Source organism: Guillardia theta, assembly GCF_000315625.1.
Source record: "Guillardia theta CCMP2712 unplaced genomic scaffold GUITHscaffold_15, whole genome shotgun sequence".
Taxonomy (NCBI): Eukaryota; class Cryptophyceae; order Pyrenomonadales; family Geminigeraceae; genus Guillardia; species Guillardia theta.
The window spans coordinates 1-20,048 of NW_005434659.1; the positions used below are offsets into that span (position 1 = coordinate 1).

The window sequence follows — 20,048 nt, forward strand, 5'->3', positions numbered from 1 at the left end:
CGCACAGCGCTTCCATCTCCTTCCTCGAGAAGCGGCCTGTGCTCATGCTTGACCTCGACTTGATCTGCACTCTGAAGCTGCTGCGCCCCGCATGATCTCTCTCGCGAAGTGCCCTCCTCTGCTTGGCGATCTTTCCCCTAGGAACGAAGGTGTCGGCTGTGAGCTCGACTGCAAACGTCTCTCTGAGCTTGGCGTCGTCGCTGATGAGAGTGAGATGCACCCCCTCCATCGCCTCGCTCTCTCTGAACGAGGCCAAGGTCTGCTCGCAACTTGCCGTCGAAGGCGAGCTGAGCTAAACCCTAAACCCTAAACCAGGCTGCTGCCGAAAATAACGGCCCTAAACCCTAAACCCTAAACCCTAAACCCTAAACCCTAAACCCTAAACCCTAAACCCTAAACCCTAAACCCTAAACCCTGGCCACATGTTTCGAAGCATTCTCGATGGTTTCCCGAGCTTCCTGCGTTCCTGGCGACTCTTGCTCTACCACGCAGGGATCACGCTGATCTGCATGCCTCAGATAAAGGGATCCTCCTAAACCCTAAACCCTAAACCCTATTATTATTATTATTATTATTATTATTATTATTATTATTATTATTATTTGAGTTTATTAGACTCTTAGTCAAGAGTTTCATAGCTAAGAACTATTGCTTCGCTCATCTCTCGCCTAATGATCCGTCTAAAGGGGTTCCCAACCTTGGGAGGTTGGCCCATTTTCCTATAGGCCCCTTAGGCCTGTTGGCCCATTTTCCTATAGGCCCCTTAGGCCTGGTTGCTTCCGTATTAGTTGTTTTCGCCCACTGTGGCAAGGCTGTACCTTCTCCTGCTGGCTAGCCCTTCTCTTCTTCCCTTCGTGCAGCCCATGACCATGCGCCATGGGTGGCTTGCCCATGAGCCGCGCCTGCCCCCATCGGACTACATCGACTCTCTTACCCTTCTTGCTGTCCATAGCGTATGTAAACCCTAAACCCTACACCTGCCCTCTCCTCCTCCTCCTGCTTCCATTAGGCGTCAAGCGGCGCGGTTGGGGAGGAGTCAAGCGACATCTCTTCCACTTCTACCGCCCTGCTCCCTGCCTCGGGTGCATCTTCCACTCGAGCGTCTTCCATCTGTATCTCACTGCTCAAAACAAGTTTCAATTCGTTTCTGTCTCCCAGCATTCCTACGAGGGAGAGCGCCGTTTCCTCCAGGAATTTATTCAAAGCAATGAAGAGAAGGTCAGTTTTCAAGGGCTTCTCTTCATTTGGTGCGAAAGCGCTGCTCCTGCGCTTCGCTACCTTCCACGTATGCTTGCCTGCGATCGCCCTGACGCGTTCTCTCAGTCGCCTGCTCACGGCATTCTCGGCCGCGTTAGCATCCTTATCCGCCCACTCTTTCAGCGTGGGGAAGGATGCGTTTCCTGGGCTCTCCAGAACCATCTCTTGCACCGCTTCATCAAGCTGGAGTTGAATCCGTCCTTGTTGTTGCAGCTCGCTCCTGCTTACCTCAGCAATAGCTTCCTTCAGCTCTTCCACTACCGCGTCCGTTCCCGCATCGGGGAGGTTGGTTTCATTGATGATTGAACTGAGCTCAATCTCTTTCCCCTGGCCTGGTTCGACTGATCGCGAGTTGCCTGAGGCGACACTTGAAGGTTCAGACTGCTCGCAGTTGTTTGAATCTCGACTGTGCCTTGCCAACATAGGAGCTGTGTGGGGAATTCAGCTATCATCTTTCTTGCACTACCTTCACATCGTAGCCGGCCTGAGAATGATTCCAGACCCATCCCAGATCCCAGTCTCTGGATCGCATTGGATGTGCACCCGTTGAAGCTCGTTCTCCACCAGTGGGTCCCAGCAGTTGATAGCTCTCCTGATGTTTCGGATAACTTTTGCTCTGCCTGTTTCGTCACTTGCGCAGATTGTTTCAATCTCACTTCGAGTGAACTTCCCTGATGGCACAGGGGAGGAGATTTGCACTGAGTACAGCGGCATCTCTGCCGCCGTGGCCATGTCCGTCTCGTGTCGCATAGCATTCTTCGTATTCTTGTGCATAGCCGTTGCTTCCGTTTGCACTGAAAACCATTTCAGTATTTTGTCATTCTCTGAGACCAATCCCAAAGTAAGGAAGATTTGATGGAAAAGGCTGCTCTGTCCAGTAGTGGTGATTGGTTGAAGAACGTGGAGATCATAGAGAACGGGAAGATGGCTGTCAGCGGCAGTGCCGATGGCACACTGAGGGTGTGGGACCTTGAGGAGATGACGGAGAAGGCCTGCCTCACCGGTCATAGTGATTGGATTTCCAGCGTGGTAATCAGCAAAGACGGGAAGACAGCAGTCAGCGGGAGCTGGGATAAGACAGTGAGAGTGTGGGACCTTGAGGAGATGACGGAGAAGGCCTGTCTCACCGGGCATAGCGAACAGGTAAAGAGTGTTTCTATCAGTCAGGACGGGAAGACAGCAGTCAGCGGGAGCTGGGACAAGACAGTGAGGGTGTGGGACCTTGAGAGGATCAAGCATGGGCCGGCTACTCTATCCGGTCACAGTTCGGGGGTATTAAGTGTGGAGATCATAGAGAACGGGAAGATGGCTGTCAGCGGCAGTGCCGATGGCACACTGAGGGTGTGGGACCTTGAGGAGATGACGGAGAAGGCCTGCCTCACCGGTCATAGTGATTGGATTTCCAGCGTGGTAATCAGCAAAGACGGGAAGATGGCAGTGAGCGGGAGTATGGATAAGACAGTGAGAGTGTGGGACCTTGAGAGGTTCAGGGAGAAGGCCTGTCTCACTGGTCATCTTAGTACGATACTAAGTGTTTCTATCAGTCAGGACGGGAAGACAGCAGTCAGCGGGAGCTGGGACAAGACGGGACCTTGAGGAGATGACGGAGAAGGCTTGCCTCACTGGTCACAGTGGTGAGGTGTTGAGCGTAGGAATAAGCGAGGACTGGAAGACAGCAGTCAGCGGCAGTGCCGATGGCACACTGAGGGTGTGGGACCTTGAGGAGATGACGGAGAAGGCCTGCCTCACTGGTCATAGTGATAAGGTTGTGAGAGACTCGCGCGGACGAACAGCCGCGGAGGTGGCGCGAGACAAACAGGACGAGGAGCTGGCGAGCAAGATAGAGGACTGGCTGCGGCGGCTAAGGAGCGGGGAGCTTCTGCTAGCGGCTGTGCAGGGAGGAGACCCAGAGAGAGTGAGGAGGCTAATAGTTGGAAGGGCAAGTTTGATGACTGTAGACAAGAACGGATGGACGGCTCTACATTGGGCGGCGCATGCGGGTGAGAAAGAGATCGCAAAGGTGTTGCTGAAGGCGGGAGGAAAGAACCTGAGGCAGGCAAGAAGCAATGCTGGCAAGACAGCAAGGGACTTGAGCATTTGGATGGAAAACTTTGAGGTGACGAAGACAATTGAAGAGACAGAGATGGAGGAGGAAAAAGAGGAGAAGCGGCTGCAAGAAATAAAGAAGCAGGTCAAGGTTTCGGTAGACAAATATCTCTCTGAGACGAGCGATGGGTCTAGACTGCTTAGCGTGGAGGAATACGAGAGTCTGGTGGTGCAAATGCTGCAGACTGGAGAGGGAAAGACAGAAGATGAAAGGAACAATGAGCGCTTCATGTCGGACTCGAGGACGCTGGTTTGCGGGGAGTACAAGCACGCAGCTTGGGGGCTAGAAGAGCTGCTGCAGGTGCCGCTGAAGGAGGTATACGAGAAGCTTGAGGACGCGACAACCAAGATGAGAGAGGAAGTAGAGGCCTACGGGAGCTCAGAGCTGACGAGAGACCTGGAGTATGTCTTGTCGGAAGCTGCGAGGGAGGAGGAGACGGATAAGGGCACGAGGCGGAGGGATGAGACTGAGAGACTTTGTGAGTCATCCATACGCCAAGGAAGCAAAACTGTCCGAGGAGGTCGCGGCGCTGCGGCTGTACACGCTGCCGAGCTTCACCCACATCAACAACCCGCTGAGGGATCGGGCGCGTATAGCGAGGCGAGAGCGACATCCTCTGCCCCTGCTCGTGTTCCTCATCGTTGAGGGCCTCAAGAAGCTTCGGGCGCTCAAGGCGTCTGAGGGGACGGAGCTCAAGGTGCTGTGGCGAGGGATGCGAAACCTGACGGTGTCGGACGACTTTGCAGCGAAAGGAGGGACGGAGCTGGCTCCGATGTCAACGTCGAGGGAGCTGAGGGTGGCAGCTGGGTACAGCATGAGCAGGGATGGACTGATCTTCCGCATCAAGACAAAGAACGGCCTGCAGAGCGGAGTAGACGTGTCTTGGCTGTCGGCGTTCCCGGAGGAGGAGGAGGTACTGTATGCGCCCCTGACATACTTGCAGCCAACGGGTCAAGCCCAGGAGGTAGAGGTTGCGGTAGGGAAGTACAGGATCGTTGAGGTAGAGCCGACAACGGCATGAGGTAGAAGGAGAGAAAGGAAAGATGAAGACACAGAGAAGGTGGGTGAAGGAGAGTAGAGAGACGGCAGGCAAGTCGGATTGAATGAAAGAAGGAGCCAAGCAGTCGCATCCTTCCATCCCTTTGACTCGTTGGGCTCTTCCTGGCTCATCCTCCGAGTCTCACGTTCATGAAGGAGGGGGTTTGTCCGCTGGAAACTTGGTTGAAGAGTCCGAGATCCATTTTCCCAGTGGGTTACGTGTCCTTCAGATATCAAGTGAATGTTTGTCACAAAAACAAATCACCATCGAAATCATTGAAAACTACCTGGTCTGTATCACATCTCATTAGATCCCAACTCTCGCTTTCGTTCCGGGTCTTGTGTTCGTTGCCATTGTGAATCTCGTTTTTGTCGGGTCTTCTTTGCTACTTATGTTACCTCACTGCTCAAGTCCGTCCCATCCTCGGGTCTTGGCACTCAAACCACGTCACCCTCCCGCCGCTCTTCTCCCCTTCTCTTGCCGACCAACAACTCACCTTTTGATCGAAGTCAACGACAGTTGGACCTCCTTGTCGTCACGCAGTGGGAGCGATGTGGTATTCTCAGACTCATACGGACGCCCCTTGGACGTAGCGTAGGGAATTAGGATGACAATGCCAGACAGCATGGTGCTGATCTGATGAGTGTGTGTGCTTGATAAACAGCGTTCCTATGATCATCTAAGCTCAGATATTAGAGAACTAGGGTAGCTTGTGCTGTTTGAAACACTTGCATCCTAGTCTAACGGGGTCCGTAAACCATGCACGTGAAGTTTATTATTTCACGATTCTCCTTATACATAGTGAATGAGCTTAACTAGGGAATCTGCCTCAGACACCTCAATTTAAGGTAAGCGGATGGCTTCTGCGATAGCGTCGGGGGTGCATCCCTCCACAGCCTGCCCTGCGTGTTGTTGCGAGCACTTTCATCATACTGAAGAACCATCCTTAGAAAGCTGTTTGAACTATACCAACCCCTTGCTCGCAGCTTCCTTCGCGCCCTGGCGGCTTCCCCTACACCTGGCGCGCAGCCATGCTGCCTGAAATACCCGGCAAGGCCGCGAGAGTAGAGGTCCTGTCCCAGACGAAGGGCAGATGAAAGCGTGTCTTGACAAGCGGAGCGGGGTAGTCTTCGGAGTGAAGCGAGGTCGCGACGCGTACCTAGCCTTGCACCTGATATCGCCCCTGCTCTTCAAGATAGGCCTCCTCGACCCCGACACGCAAAAACACGCGGGGGCACGTCGGGACCTAGCAAATCCCCCCCCCCCCCCTCCCCCTGTGCTGTGAGGCTGAGCAGGACGAGAAGTGCGAGGCGAGATCAGGATAGGAGGGTTGATCTCTGCTCTCTCTCGCTGCGACTGTGCGCTCGTCTCGTGGGCAAGGGTCAATGTCGTAGCCCACGCAAGGCTCGCCGGGCCTCGTCGCCTCTACACGAAGCTGCTGCGTCCAGGCTGAGAAACCCCCAGTGCGGGGAAGATTTGATCAGTGGAGATGTTTTCAAGGTTCTCGTTTTGTTACCCAAGCTTTATCATCACGCTTTTCAATGACTGATAGAATGATTTGCATTGTCTCGCACTGCTAATTCTTCAATTATCCTACAGCTACTTCGAGTTCGTATCGTTGTCAAGGCGTGAGTAAACCCTCAGCATGGAACCGGATTTTTTTGGCAGCATTGCATTATTGATAAACTTGTCTTTCACCCCATGTTGCAGTTTCTCTGTCTCTTCTTTATCAGCGCCTTCAGTGAAAACAAGGTCAACGACACTTTTGAGAATTTTCCCGTCCATGATGGAGTTCAAAGAAAGCTTTCTCTCTAAAGTCGCAGGTTTCAACACCTTGCCCACTTCACTGCTCTTCTTCTTTCGCGATTTCGCTTTATGTTCCTTACCCTGGTCAAAGTCAACTGATGGAGAAAGAAGAGAAGAGGTAGAAAAAAACAAAAGGAGTCTGAGGCTCTTACATCCTCCAATGGTGATCGTTGCGGTTCTTCCTGAGAGGGAGCTGATCAACAATAATTAGTAAGATTTCTCTAGTAAGCTATTTCTGCTTACAGGCATTTGCATGAAAATATCTTGACATGTCTGCCTTTGTAGTGTGAGGAAGGTTTGCTTGTTGTATGGAGGCAACCATCCTCTCAATGTTTTTCAGCCTTTCATCAGACAATTCTTCTATAATCTCCAAGATTGAGTAAAACTCCTCTTTCGAAATGAAGCCGTCTCCATCAGAGTCCAGGCGCTGTATAACTTCATCACGCTTTGATGCAGGTATGGAGAGTTCCTTCAAAGCCTCAATTGCTTCTTCTCTGCTCAGCTGACCGCTCTCGTCTTTGTCATGTTTGTAGTACACCTCAATGATCCTTGCAATGCCTTTGTTCGAATACCCCCAGGAATGTACGATCTTTGAGATTGTGTCGATTCTTTGATCCATCAGCTTGATCATGAGGAGCATCGCGCGCATTTCTTTGCTTGTGCTCTCTTGCATTGCATTGGCCACTTGTCTCTGTGCATAACGACGGATCTCTTCTCGCATCATGTCTTGGAACTGATAGGCACTAAACTCTCCTCGCGAGTTACAGAGTTTCCCTCCTTCTGTGAGCAGATCAAAATCATCATCTTGGAGATGGATGGGAGAAGATGTAGGAAGTCGCTTCAGCCCTCGCTGAAACTCTTCGTAATTGAGTCCACCGGATCCATCATTATCGAGCCTTTCATAAGCATCTGCTATCTTTTTTGCAAGATCCCTATCGGTGACGAAATGTGAGAGGTGAGAAGAAAGAGGGTCTAAAATTCCGCTGCAACGTGTCAGAGCCTTTCTTTTTTCCTCTTCAATCTTCTCTCGTATTTCAATCTCCTGTTTTTCCCGCTGAATAGAGGAGATAAACTCATCAAGAAGCACTGCAATGACAACATTGATCAGCACCACCCCTGCTATAAGAACGTAGCTGACGAAGAAAAAAGCAATGCCAAAATCTGTCCCATTTCTCAGAGTCTCGTCGTCAAACAATACCCTAGTTATAGACGAGGCCCATCTGGAAAGAGTAAGTCAAATTTTGATGTTACTGCTGTAGTGATAATTCACCCGTCGCCTGTCACGACTTGAAACATCTGCAATGGGACCTGTCACTTACTTGTAAGGTGCACAAGGCTTTTGCTCACTGTGAAGAGAGACTTGGAGAATGAACCAAACATTGGTTCATTACGGAATCGAAAGAACTGAGTTCCTAAAGCTGCCCAGATACAGGTGACGAGAGCGAGGATGAGAAAGCTATTCACGACGGGTAAGACAGCACAAGCCAATGCTGATATGATTCGGTTCAGGGACTTTAACCTGCGAAAAATCCTCGCAACCCTGAAGACCCTGACAAGACGGAACACCTTGACAGAAGGGATGTTTGATGCAAGTACAGTCAACACAGACGCAATGACGATTACAACATCCAGCAAGTTCCACCCGTCCGACAGAAATTCAGCAAATGCGTTTTGAGATTTTGCAAATAAGTTGACCATCAGTTCTAAAGTGAACATGACAGTAAAGAAGATATCGATCCTAAAGAAATTTGCTTGTGCTTCAGAGCCATCCTCCGGCAATATCTCTGCTTGAGCAAGGTCCAGTATGAAGCTTATGAAAATCAACCCAGCGACTGCAGCCTGCATGGGGTTGGACTCATACATCGCTTTGACGTGAGCACGAAACTGTCGGAGTTTCCCCTTCTCAGACAGAAGTTCGAACTCAATCTCTGCAAGCTTCTCGGTCCTCGCATTCTTTATAGCTGCGAGCCATTCCTTGTGCTCGTCACTGTCAGCCTTGTAGGTGTACGCTCGCCCAACATTGATTCCAGTAGGTGATGTTTCCACGATTATTTCTCTTAAGAAGTCCTTGGGCTCCTCCTCATCGAACTCTTCGAGTATGTTGACGATTTCTTCTAGCGGAATCTCGTCGATGATGTACGTCGTGTTCGGCTTCGCGAAGAAGAGAGCATCCTTGGTCAGCACGGCTCGCCTCGGATTCCACGAGACAGTCGCGCCGACTCTCTTTTTCTCCAGCAAACCTTCTTTGATCCAAAGAGACTCGTCGGGGAGGAGAAGCTTATCTGATATCGACACTTCCTTCACTGCAATCTCTGCATGTGCTGCATGAACTGCCGATGTCGCCGCAGCGATCGCAACCATGTCACAAGTAGTCTGAACTGAGACCACCCACCCCAACCTACAGCCTTTCTATGACATCAAGTTTGACCACCCCCCCAGTCCTCTTTACATCCAGCTGATAAAACCCTGTGCTGAAGTTAACGCTTGCTGAGGGACCCCTACCAAATTACGTTCCCTTCAGGGGCACGTGTATCTCCGAAGATACGTTGAGCACGGGTGGAAACCTCTAAACCTAAACCTAAAATAGACCTGAACCTAAACCTGAACCTAAACCTGAACCTAAACCTGAACCTGAACTTTTAAGGACCTGCTCACTACCAGTACTGCTTTCAACTGCTTGCCATGCACCCCTGCTCGTCGCTCGTTACCGGCCAGCGCTGCTGCTTGTGCAGGAGTTGTTGAAGGAAGTCACAACTCAAGTAACCTGTGAGATGGACGCAGACAGAGGAATCGAGTTACTTGCCCCAAAGGTCAACAATTATTCGCAGAAAGTTGTATTCATTTCCTTCAGGTCATGAATTGGGAATTGGCTTTTTTATTGGAGGACGACAATAGCATCTGGGACAATAGGCAACTGCTTTGGTAAATTTCGAAAATTTGGAATGTATACATTTCATGAAGGCATGCAAATTGTAGGAAATGGGAAATTACGGTTTCACGAGTCTGCGAGAAACAGTAAAATATATACACCAGATTCTATGCATCTACTGAACCTTACAAATCAGAAAAGATGCGGACAATAAGAGCCGATTCAATACAGGAGTGATAGTCGAGGCAATTTTTCTTTCTTTGATATGATGTATCTGTTAAAGCGACGTCAACAGGAGCAGCATGCACGTGGAGTAAAAAGCTTGGATGCAGCCGAGCTATTTTTACAACAAGGACACAATCTGTACATGATTGTCGAAACTCATCTGTGTCGTCCTAACCTTTAATTGTCAGATACAATTCTAAAGATTATTGTGAAGCTATCGAAGCTTTTAAGAAGGGTGAAATCTTTTCCCACGTGTTGAAGTCTTGTCTGATGATTGAAATGCTAGCCAGCAGCTGGTATTTCCGTAAGGGTGAGAGGTCCAAGAGTGAAATTGCAAAAGCTTGGGTTCGTCGGGTATGATTCCCCTTTAGTTCATTACATTCGTTTTACGTTGGAATAGGCCAAAGTAGCCCTGATTGAGAGGAATGTCTCTTCCTGCCTTCAAGATGTTGGGAGGTGTTGCAAAACAGAATGATCGAGTAGTGATTTTTGACTGATTTACGTAGCTGCTTCTGTGTTTGCGAATTGACAAGATATCTAAGAATTTATGATCTCACTGTGAAGAGGTTTGGTAATGCTCAGATGGCTTGGACTGCAACACGAGACAAGGAACTATCGTTTCAAAAGGGGGATGTAATTCAGGTTTACAAGTTGAATGAGGTGTTGTTTTGTTCCATACTTGAAGGGTCAGAATGATGAATGAATGATAGATGTTGTCACAAGAGGACCACTTTCACACGTGGTATGATGGACGTGTGAACGACAAAGAAGGGGTGTTCCCTTCTAAGACGTGGTTATATCGACCGAATGGAAATCCTGTGAGTTTCAGTTGGTTTTTGTCATGTTTTGCTGATGTTATCCAGATCTTGGATGACGATGGAAATCATTCTAATCAAACCATCGTCCAACTAATACCAAATTCCTTATACCTAGATTATTGTCTTGGTGGTCGCGAACAAGACAAATTTAGCATGCAAGAAACCAAAACATCTTTAGATTTCAATCCAGCAATGATATGGTAGAAATTGTACATGTATGCATTTTTTAACAAGAAATTGCAGGATTGACGAAGCTGACACAAACAGTCTAAAGAATGGAATTCTCCCTGAACTGAAATATATCAAGTAAGCCCACAATGTGCGATCATCTGTGTTGATATTGAGGAATTTAGACGGAAACTTGGAGTAGAAAATGAACGAGCCGGAAGAGTTCGAAAGACATTAAGATTCCATGACTTCTTGTTACTGCTGAGTGACTTGGAAATCGTTGCCCCGCGAGGAAGCTCGCCAACATCGTATCAAATATCTTCTGACAAGGCAGCTCGACTTTTCTCTTCGAGCAAACCGGCATCATTGATACGTGGATAGGCATTCGAGATTTTCCGTGAAGCTCATGGACAAGAGGTGTGTTCATTTGTATCAACCCTGGGAAGATCAATTTCCATCACAGGCTGCAAACGATCACTCAGATCTCGACTTCGACGCTTTCATCACCGCCATGCGTACGTGCGATTGTTGAACTACCTGAGAGACTCAATCCTCCATAGATGCCATCAAGCAAGAGCTGAATATCCCAAACTCGTTACATGAGGCTGAAAATTCTGAAGAGGGGTACATCCAGATAAATTGTTAGATTTGATGATCATCACGCAGAACATGGAGCTGCTCGTTCGGAACACGCACATTCGTCAATTCAATAAATGATCTTACGGAAGCTTTCAGAATGATCCATTCGATTGATCAGTACAAACTAACTACCATGTTCCAGATACATATTTGTAATCCAACTTCACACAGATCGTGGGGAAAAATCATAAAGATGAAGATACGGAAAATAGCAATACAATTTGCAGCATTTCAAGAAACTCATGCTAAGCAATTGACTATGGACAAGAGATTTTGGTGGGCAACCAGCGTTTTCAAATATGCTGAAAGCTTGTACAATGGCAAAGTTGGAAATGAAGAGACGTTGGTGGAAAATTTGCATATATTTGATGCTCATGAAGACTGCAGGCAATTTGGTGCTATTCCTGAAAAATTGTTAGAAGTACATAGAAGTTACATCTCCAATCAATATCAGATTGCGATGGCTGCTTTAAAGAAGGCCACTGAACCAGGACTCTTGTTGGATTCTGAAAAGGTCATTTTCAAAAATGTTCGTTATTTTCTCATCAGTTTGGAAGGACTACACCTTAGTATATGACAAGCACTCTGAAATCGCTATTAAGATTTTTTCCGAGCTTGAAGATCATATGGTAACAATGGTTTCAACATATTTACTCCGATGATTTTGGAACAGGCATTGGGGACGGTTTTGCGTTTTAAAGCAGAGCTTGCTTTGAGAAATGGTGATATCAAAGAAGCGTTTGAAGCCGCAAAACTATCTGAAAAAGAGTAAGCTTTTGAAGCCAGTGTTTCTCAACATCATTTTAAGCTTTGGAAAGGTTTTCTTGGCATGGTGATAAACAAGGAATTTCGACAGCATTTCGATTACTGGGAGATATTGCAGTTATCAATGGGAAAGTGATTCAGGTAGTTCTATAGTTTATTGGAAATATATCTGCACAACAGTCATTTATTTTATTCCTTCTAGGCAATAGGATACTTCAACGCTGCTTTGCAAATCGCCGCAGATCACAACGACATCTCGACTGAATGTGTGATACATGAAAGGATAGGTGAAGCCCAGTTTTGGTAACAAATACGATTGAATCGATTGGACATGAAAGCGCACTAATGCTTCATTTCTGTAGGAAGGGAAACTACATATTGGCAAAAAATCATTTTCAAAAATGTCTTGAATTATCTGGAGGAATTGATCAGATACGAATGAAAGCCAAAGCGATGGGAGGAATCGGCCGTGTTGAAAAAGAACAAGGATGTTACGAAAAAAGTCAGCAGCTCTTGTAATTGGAATTCTCGCGTTTATTCATTTCATCTTTTGACGATTACATAATAGGAAGGAAAGTTCCAACCTCTTGGAGAAGCTAGATGACAAGATTGAAGTGGATAATGCTTGAATTTAACATTGCACAAGTGATCCATACGCAGGCAGCAATGATAAAATTTGAGCACGCGGAGATACAGAAAATTCTGTTTGAAAATGATTGGAAAAGGAAGATAGAAGCTGCGTCATCTTCGCTTGAGAGCAATCTGGCGCGGTACGACCATGCTTTGTCTATGTCACACTCACTTGGTTTTGGTTGTTGCTGGCAGCTGTCTTGCAAATCATAACAAATTGATGCTTTCAAGAATCATGGCAATCCTTTGGATATGGCGAACAACTTCGCGAATGTCGAGCGAGTTGAGGATTAGAATGTAGCCATTTGTTTCATGTACAAGATTCCTTTGAGCCGGTCTGATCACAGGAGACAAGGAGAATCGTTGATAGATACGATGAAGCAGCTGTAATCATTTGACCTCTCAACACACGGATGCGTTATACTTCTTCCAGTTCATACGACGCTGTACTTGAAGGAGAAAAGATATTGAAACGAGTGGAAGGCGTTGGAGACTCAATAACTAGTACGACCTGGGCAAGTTGTACATGGTAAAACTAACTTTGCCTCATAGAGACTGATTTATTGGTGAAAATTGTCGAGATGAAAATGGTTATTTCAATGATTTCATCACAAATATGACAAAAGTCATTGCAGCTTGGTCTAGAGTCGGGCAACAATGTATGGAGAAAGGCATTATCATGTCTGCAACATCATGACTTTTGTACAGGTCGAACAGCTGATCAATGTTGCAAGCATGATTTTGGAGGAGAATGCATGCACCCTCAAGTTAGCATACCTACAAATACTGCGAGGTAGAGTCAGGTGCCGAATTCTGCAATGCTTTTTGCTGGTTGAAGGATCAACGCTCAAGGATGCTAGACGGAAGGTTGCAAGAAGCCATCGAATGCTTCTTGGAGAGTGCAAGGTATTCAACATTGCCCAACATGTCACTTTGATATTGATTTTCTCAGTATGCTGAGAAGTAGCGGGCAAAGAGAATCTTTGAACCTGGCAAATTGGTATTGATAAGATCGCATTTTGTTGCAATCAAAGATTTTCTGCAGTTTTTGGTTTCTCAGCATTTCTCGCAACCTATCTAAGCAGGAGTTTGTGCATGATCTTCGCACCTCCCTCGAAATGTACAAGGTATACATCGCAACTATGCAAAAGCCGAAAGTCAAAACCTGCAGACATTAGGAACATCAAGAATGTGTATGTTGTGTGCATCAAGGATCTCAGGGGCTTGTTATACTTGTTTAGAATGTTATCAAGTAGATTACTGCAAAGATTGTTATGCAGAATGTGCGATGAATGGAAGGTACTCGTGGTCTTCATCTTTTGTATTTGATTGACTCGATGTTTATCGACAGGTCTTGTCACAAGACATCCAGTATGTTGAGAGCTGCCCGCCCCTTATGAAGATCATCAATGAAACTGCTCGCTTTTATTTTGAAAAAACCTGCTGACCTAAACATGTTTACGTATGAATGAAGGCATTCTGCACAGAAATGAGACATTAAGAATTCTTGTCTTGATAAACAAACCTGATAACTTGCTTCTCCTTCATCGCTTCCAGCTTCATCATTCGCTAAGAGAAACTTTTGATCTCTGTTCTCAACGAATCCTGAAAGACATGTTGAGAAATTTGCAATGTCAGAAAATTTCTACCAAGATCTCCTTCGACGCTGCTTGGAGGAATCACAGCACTGACGGCTGAAATCAAAGTGTTCCAGAATGGAACGCGCGGCTGACGGAGACATGAGAGGTACACACGAGATCTTCGACATACATCATGATCCCGCACTCCCGATGGAAAGCCAAGGTCTGCCACAGCGCTGAGGGTGTCGCTTATCTGCGATTAATGTCAATGCTTGCTGATTAGCTGCCATCGATTGTTACTTCAATCTTTCTGTAAACAGTCCCAGCTGCTCGCGAGATCGCCGATTGAGCAACTTCTTCGTTCCAACAAAATTCTAACACAAGTATGAAAAACTTGTGATAAAAAGCATTAATCGAGACCTATATCTTCAAGAGCCTGAATCTGAATAGGCTGCAATCTCCCAGCATGATATAATTCGCGCTGCAATATTGAATTGAGCGAGAGAGTAAAGCTATCAATCAAGTGCTTGTTGCCTGCTCGTGTACCCATAGTCCAAGCTCTCCATCGAACCATTTTGAATTCATCGGTACAGCCTGTAACAAAATGAGTAGTTGTGAACAAAATCGGGAATGACATCGTACTGTATGTCCAGTCCGGGTTCTAAATTCCCTCAACCTGGCGAAAGAATCGATCACAGCAGAATATCAAAACGAAAATAATGTTTCCTTGCAAAGTTTCTATTCCATTTGGAGTGATCAAGCAGTTTGTGTTGATCCTGTCGTATACGAATCTATTCCATCAATCATGTTCAGCAAAGCAGAAATACTATGAAGACGTCCAGAGGCTGCACCGTACCTTCAAATCTTCAAGCTCTCCTTCGCTTATCTCCCTTCCGCTTAATAGAACTGCGAGGGAGGATTATTTGAACCTTGAATTAGCGTACACTCCTTACGATCATGCAATTTTCTAATCCATGCATCCACATTCGTAACATCAAAACCTGCTTCGAGCACTGAAGCAACATCAGTATCAAAACAAATGATTGTAGAAGTCGTCTACATTGTTGTTTCAAGCGCTCAAGCTCAGCAAGACGATTTGCAAGTTCATCGTGTCGGGGATGTCTTGGTAATTCCAGTGATGTTTCATTTTCTGATTCATATTTCGCTACCTCCGCAGGTGAAATTTCCTTGAGGCTCCAAGTGAGGGGAGAGATCGCAGAATTCTCCGTCACCTGCGTCTCTGTCTCTTTTGTCGCAGCTGGACTACGGTTTGAAGGAGATCTCGACCTGATACATGCTGACGAGAAACATAAAATCCATGTGTATCCCTCACCTCTTAGCGAACGAAAAGAAATTCCGACTTGTTCTTGCGCTCTTTTCCAAAGATTTTTCTGAATTTGCCAATTCTTGCAACAAACGATCCTGATTTGCTTGTTCCTGCATCCTCTTTTCCTGTGTAAATGTATCATTCTCAAGACTATCAATTCTTCCTCGGCTTACCTGCTCTTCTAATCGTATTTTCTTTCGTTCGAGGATTAACGCCACTGCTGACTCAGTATCCTTGTCCATAGCATCAAAACTTTGCGTGAAAAAGACTTTCTCCTACCCTCTTTTGCTTGGCATCCTGCATTTCTGCGATTTCCTGAAACGAAAATCAAAGAGGGGATCGAACATGAAGGACGAGAGATTCCTTTTGCAGCTGGAAGGCGTTGATCTTCTTTCTCCAAAATTTGACTCTCTGCATGTTAAAGTGAATGAACGAGCGAGGCAACACATTAAAATGACCTCCTTTAGAACGAGAACTTCCTTGGATTGCACCCCCGTCTAGCATGAAAATGTAAGCTTGAGAACTCCTCGGCTTCCTCACCTTGGCCAATTTCTTGTCTACGAAATCCTTCATGCTCTACAATACAAGTCAAACAACCTTTTGGATCAGTGAAAGTGGATTGAGTAACATTTTTCTGTGGAACGGATTGAAGAATATCACAGTAATATGATTTCTTGCCAAAAAATGGTTCCTTGCCATGATACACATTAGGCAATTCGAGGAGCACAACTGTGAGTTACCTTAAAAGCTCGGTTTTCAAAGTTTTCTCGCATCAACCCCTTCAACTTTGTAACATCGGAACTCTAAACTGAAGAATTTAAAAGAATCAAGAAAACATAGGATTGAATCACACCTTCAATGTGCCTTCGTCGTATCGACTGTTGTTTACAATATGCAGTTAAGAGAACTTTATCGCAACCGGAGCATCATACCCGATGATGTACTTCTTGAGTTCTTTTTGATTTTCCGCACAGATTCCAGAATTTCCTAGAAGGATCTGTGAATGCGCAAGATTGCAGAAAGATGATGAAATACTTAAGCCATTCTGCAACTTATCAGCTGAGAGCTGAAAAGGCTCTGTAGTTTGATTTTGAAAATGGAATGTAACTTTTGATCCCTTCCCTAGACCAGCAAAGTCAAAAACTTTCAGAGGCCAAATTTTGATAAGATCGAAGCTCAGTGGTTGCACTGACCAACTTTGTTGTGCGCTTCTTGAATGATTGAGTCTATTTTTGCTTGTCCTGATGTCTGTAAGCACAAGATAACACATCCAGGAGTCACCTTGCGAGGGCGTTGCCGACGAAGTGAGTACGGATTGGAGAATTTTCTAAAGCAAAATTGCTTATGAATGATTCAATGTCAAGTAAATTTCTTTGGAATACCATGTTCGACTCTTCTTCCAAAATCTGACAAATAGCAAAATATTCATTTGATTGCTATCATTCTTAATTGAAACATACCTGCTGGTCCATATTCACATACAGCGAGTAGAAGAAAGGATTTCTGATCTCTTCCAGCAAATCTCTCTCAATCTGAACGCAATTAATCCTGGCATCTCAAAAGTGTAAAAAACTTACAGCTGTCTTCGCAAGCTTTTCTTTCTTCTGATCTTGTTCCAGTTCAAGCTCCTGCAAAATTGATCAGCTGCACAATTGCATTGAAAAGCGTATGACAGATAGTCTCCAAGAAATCGTTGCTTTCAGCCAGTCTCTATAGAATGCAAGTCAACGCAAAAGCTGTTCATCAAGGATAATTGTGACATTGTGTAGCTTTCTATTGAGTCAGACTTTGGTTTAAGACCCTTCATGGTCTTCAGCTGATCCTTGGCTTCCTATGTAAGAAATAACTGTCAAAACAAATCCATTTCAGCATCCTAGCGTATTGTCTGACTTGAAGTGACAGGAGAATGTCCTCGCCATCATCAGCATCGATCTTGTTCCTCAGTTCTTGAATGCCCTGAATGTTCAATCAGAATACAATGAACGAGAATTATCTTTACAGTGTCCATTTCATCTTTGTTGGCATCGAAGTCTCGTCCACCTTTAGATCCCTGAGACAAATATCATGTTCAAACTGCATTGGACGACTCCAAGTAAACCTCCACTGGCAACTGCCTTTTCCTCCTCCTGTATACGAGGGCTATGCACATCAGCGCACAAACAGCTCCGCCTCCGCCTGATAACGATAGGTCAGCTGCGCCGACATAGACAAGCTTCCGAAGACCCGCAATCCCTCCAACGCAATATGCATTAGAGCTACAGGAAAATTCTCTAAATGAGAAAAGTCAAACATTAAATCTTGCAAAGTCATTTTTCATACTTTGATGTAACTGCAACAGGCGAAGGGGCAGATACACCAGCAGGCGTAGTCATCACTGCAATTTCATATCTTTCGTCAGCATGATGTATGTAGAAAGTATTTTACCATTTTCCACTGAAATTTCAGTGGCAGACGTATTCGTCGCCACGCGGGAAGATGCAGGAGCTGTTGCAGGTGCAGGAGCAAATCCCGCTGGCGTCACTCGCACAGCATACGTGGAGAATGAAGTAGTCGAGCCAAGCACGACTCCTTCGCTTGTCTTCACTGCTGTATCTCTATTCATACCTACAAAATCATTCAAAATCTGGAAAGGAACTGCAGTCGTATGGGCCTTCACAAAATATCTTCTCACCTGCTGGATATGGCTTTCGCTCCCATGTGAATGTAGCTAAAACGAAAATCATCCAAAAAAGTCAAAATGTGTCATGACGTCATCTTACAGGTATTCAGTTTCCAGACAGCCAGTTCAAAATTTCGATTCAAGTATGGCAGAGCCTTGGAAGAAAAGATTCATTGGATCATTCAAGAATATGTTTGTTACCTGATCTTGATTGAATGGAATAGTAATTGTGACCGGACTCTTAAACTATGTTTTGATATCTTTCAATAAACATTTCTTGATTCAAGTCCAATTACCTGAACTCCATCTGGTCCAAAGTTGTACCCCATAGAAAGAATCTTCATGATCGAAGCAACCAAGAAAATCAGTACAAGAATCGTTTCCAGCCTTTTGATAATTTTTGATGCATCACCTTCCCGCCGTCATCCGCGAGCAATTTTCGCCTACCAAGTGAACTTATGGAAAAGAATTTGAAATTATCCCACCATACCGAAGTGACAGCATCGCGTTGAGATCGATCACTGTGATTGACAAGGCTCCAGCGTCCGAAGGCCACACATCTTGAAACGCATCAGCACTTCAGGCTTGGCCAACTCTCTCAACCTTTCGGCATGCTTATTTGCACTCCAGAGCCTGCAAGTCCCAAAGTTCCTCCATTAGTCGGGGGAGGAAACAATTTGTTGTCCTGAGAGTCATTTAGACTTTCTGATAGATTTCAACCGAAGTTTGGTTATACCAATACTTTCACCGGCCCCAATGATTCCAAACCTGCAAAAACAACTGGTCCTGTTGAATTATCTAGCACGTATCCAACCTGCATATATTCAACAATGGCCCTAACGAGATATCTTGATACCTTGCAGGCAATTTCTACTTTCTGGAATGCATTCAATTGCTCTAAGCCAGAGAAATAAGTATTCGGTACCACGCTTTCACCAAGCTGGCATTTAAAGGTGACTGTCAGCATATAGATATGAAACCCTTACTTCGAAATAATCTATTGCTGGGCACTTTCCTTGAAACAGTACACAAGTTTTTGCAACATTATCGAACATGCAATTTTGCTGACAGACAAGACTCTTTGAACCTGTTGTAGGCATGATTGGATTGTCAGCACATAGATATTCCTTCGAAGAACAGTTTGAACTGGCCTTCGATAGTGAAGGCATAGCTTTCCACACAGCTATTGGGCGCAGTAAGAGAGCGAAAGGAAAGTTGGCAATTTGGCAACCTGATTGTAATAATGTCCAAATACGTAACGTTTCCAGAAAGTTGAGATGCCTTTCGTAAAGAAAAGTTAGGTAAGAAGAACAATGCGATCAAGTCCCACAAAAAGAAAGCTTTAGTTTACCAAAATATGTTGTCCATTCGAGAGCATAACTTTCGTGTTGGCATCTTTCTAAATTTCAGAGATTGCAACCATCAAGTTATGCATGTACTACGAGAGGTTGTATTGGAAGTTGCGTTTGAATCATTTGCAAAAATGATTGATGACAGGGGGCATCTGCGAAGGATTTTCATCAAAATTTTCAAATACATCTCGTCACTGATACTAACGTAATCAAGATGCAGGTTACATCTGCCAATCTTGAAATGTTTTCTGAAAGGACCCATTTGCCTGCAGAGAAATTCAGCCAAGGTGACATCTTGAAGATATGTAGCACCTTTGAGGCCACACTTGATCTTCCAGGATTGCTGGCACTGATATTGGTTGCTGTCGGATCTCATATAACCCTACAAATGCGGCATTCATATCATTTTTTATATGTGCACTTTTGTTCGGTTCATTTTACCGTGTCGCACTTAATTTCAATTTCCGAAGCATCCCCATACCCATACTTGCGATCGGCATTCCACGAAGCGGTGACAACTGGATTGGCTTTAGACCACCGCCGTTTAAAGCCTCCTGTCTCTTGCCATGGCTATTTGCAGGGGGAGCGAAAATTGGGCAGTGAAGAGGCTCGCAAGGGGGAGGTTCTTGGAATCTAGAAAATAAATCAAACCTTTCAGTATGCAAACGCATCGTCGCTTGTGGAAGAACTACCCGCAATTCCAATACTTGATCACACTAGCTGCTTCTCCGTCTACACCGTCATCATTTGGTGCTGCGCATGTCGTCTTCCATGAAAGCTCTATAGTTTCAGATCGTTAAACAAGCT

At 45.6% G+C, this 20,048-nt stretch overlaps 7 protein-coding genes across 7 annotated transcripts; 4 read left to right on the forward strand and 3 right to left on the reverse strand.

Moving 5' to 3' along the window:
* Position 1: 1 nt before the first annotated feature.
* On the reverse strand, positions 2-436 carry GUITHDRAFT_103904 (hypothetical protein; the record flags this gene model as incomplete). Its single annotated transcript, XM_005837014.1, has 2 exons — positions 2-200; positions 414-436. Coding segments are annotated over 2 exons (222 nt in total), but the record flags the coding sequence as incomplete, so codon positions are not given.
* A 1,799-nt stretch (positions 437-2,235) lies between these two features.
* On the forward strand, positions 2,236-2,853 carry GUITHDRAFT_67227 (hypothetical protein; the record flags this gene model as incomplete). Its single annotated transcript, XM_005837015.1, has 1 exon — positions 2,236-2,853. One exon carries the CDS (start codon positions 2,236-2,238, stop codon positions 2,851-2,853), a length of 618 nt encoding a protein of 205 aa, XP_005837072.1.
* Positions 2,854-3,767: 914 nt separating this feature from the next.
* On the forward strand, positions 3,768-4,385 carry GUITHDRAFT_67237 (hypothetical protein; the record flags this gene model as incomplete). Its single annotated transcript, XM_005837016.1, has 1 exon — positions 3,768-4,385. The coding sequence occupies one exon, from the start codon at positions 3,768-3,770 to the stop codon at positions 4,383-4,385; it is 618 nt and encodes a 205-aa protein (XP_005837073.1).
* A 1,617-nt stretch (positions 4,386-6,002) lies between these two features.
* Positions 6,003-8,570, reverse strand: GUITHDRAFT_103908 (hypothetical protein; the record flags this gene model as incomplete). Its single annotated transcript, XM_005837017.1, has 5 exons — positions 6,003-6,290; positions 6,362-6,402; positions 6,453-7,429; positions 7,480-7,505; positions 7,557-8,570. The coding sequence occupies 5 exons, from the start codon at positions 8,568-8,570 to the stop codon at positions 6,003-6,005; spliced, it is 2,346 nt and encodes a 781-aa protein (XP_005837074.1).
* Positions 8,571-8,897: 327 nt separating this feature from the next.
* On the forward strand, positions 8,898-10,071 carry GUITHDRAFT_151221 (hypothetical protein; the record flags this gene model as incomplete). Its single annotated transcript, XM_005837018.1, has 10 exons — positions 8,898-9,019; positions 9,061-9,131; positions 9,186-9,224; positions 9,275-9,323; positions 9,374-9,441; positions 9,492-9,538; positions 9,590-9,657; positions 9,704-9,759; positions 9,810-9,963; positions 10,014-10,071. Coding segments are annotated over exons 1-9 (568 nt in total), but the record flags the coding sequence as incomplete, so codon positions are not given.
* A 2,507-nt stretch (positions 10,072-12,578) lies between these two features.
* On the forward strand, positions 12,579-13,761 carry GUITHDRAFT_151222 (hypothetical protein). Its single transcript, XM_005837019.1, has 9 exons — positions 12,579-12,620; positions 12,671-12,709; positions 12,757-12,827; positions 12,878-12,982; positions 13,032-13,126; positions 13,176-13,229; positions 13,276-13,450; positions 13,495-13,621; positions 13,673-13,761. The coding sequence occupies exons 5-7, from the start codon at positions 13,059-13,061 to the stop codon at positions 13,328-13,330; spliced, it is 177 nt and encodes a 58-aa protein (XP_005837076.1). The 5' UTR covers positions 12,579-12,620; positions 12,671-12,709; positions 12,757-12,827; positions 12,878-12,982; positions 13,032-13,058; the 3' UTR covers positions 13,331-13,450; positions 13,495-13,621; positions 13,673-13,761.
* A 20-nt stretch (positions 13,762-13,781) lies between these two features.
* Positions 13,782-18,502, reverse strand: GUITHDRAFT_103909 (hypothetical protein; the record flags this gene model as incomplete). The annotated part of the gene is made up of 33 exons (XM_005837020.1): positions 13,782-13,802; positions 13,849-13,928; positions 13,973-14,051; positions 14,094-14,156; positions 14,204-14,277; positions 14,324-14,384; positions 14,450-14,497; positions 14,760-14,809; positions 14,857-14,916; positions 14,964-15,090; positions 15,136-15,190; positions 15,237-15,355; positions 15,404-15,463; positions 15,510-15,545; positions 15,689-15,727; positions 15,771-15,806; positions 16,150-16,217; positions 16,266-16,352; positions 16,424-16,478; positions 16,613-16,636; positions 16,691-16,762; positions 16,808-16,858; positions 17,121-17,186; positions 17,230-17,280; positions 17,329-17,405; positions 17,454-17,500; positions 17,550-17,604; positions 17,655-17,834; positions 17,902-17,937; positions 17,990-18,044; positions 18,302-18,332; positions 18,380-18,449; positions 18,493-18,502. 33 exons carry the CDS (start codon positions 18,500-18,502, stop codon positions 13,782-13,784), a joined length of 2,043 nt encoding a protein of 680 aa, XP_005837077.1.
* Between the last annotated feature and the right edge of the window lie 1,546 nt (positions 18,503-20,048).

Excerpts from the sequence above, each read along its gene's own strand:
- GUITHDRAFT_151222 (XM_005837019.1), top strand. The coding sequence starts at position 13,059 with ATGATTTTGGAGGAGAATGCATGCACCCTCAAGTTAGCATACCTACAA. Across the intron at positions 13,127-13,175 it reads ATACTGCGAGGTAGAGTCAG|GATGCTAGACGGAAGGTTGC; the intron begins GTGCCGAATTCT and ends TCAACGCTCAAG. Across the intron at positions 13,230-13,275 it reads TGCTTCTTGGAGAGTGCAAG|TATGCTGAGAAGTAGCGGGC; the intron begins GTATTCAACATT and ends TGATTTTCTCAG.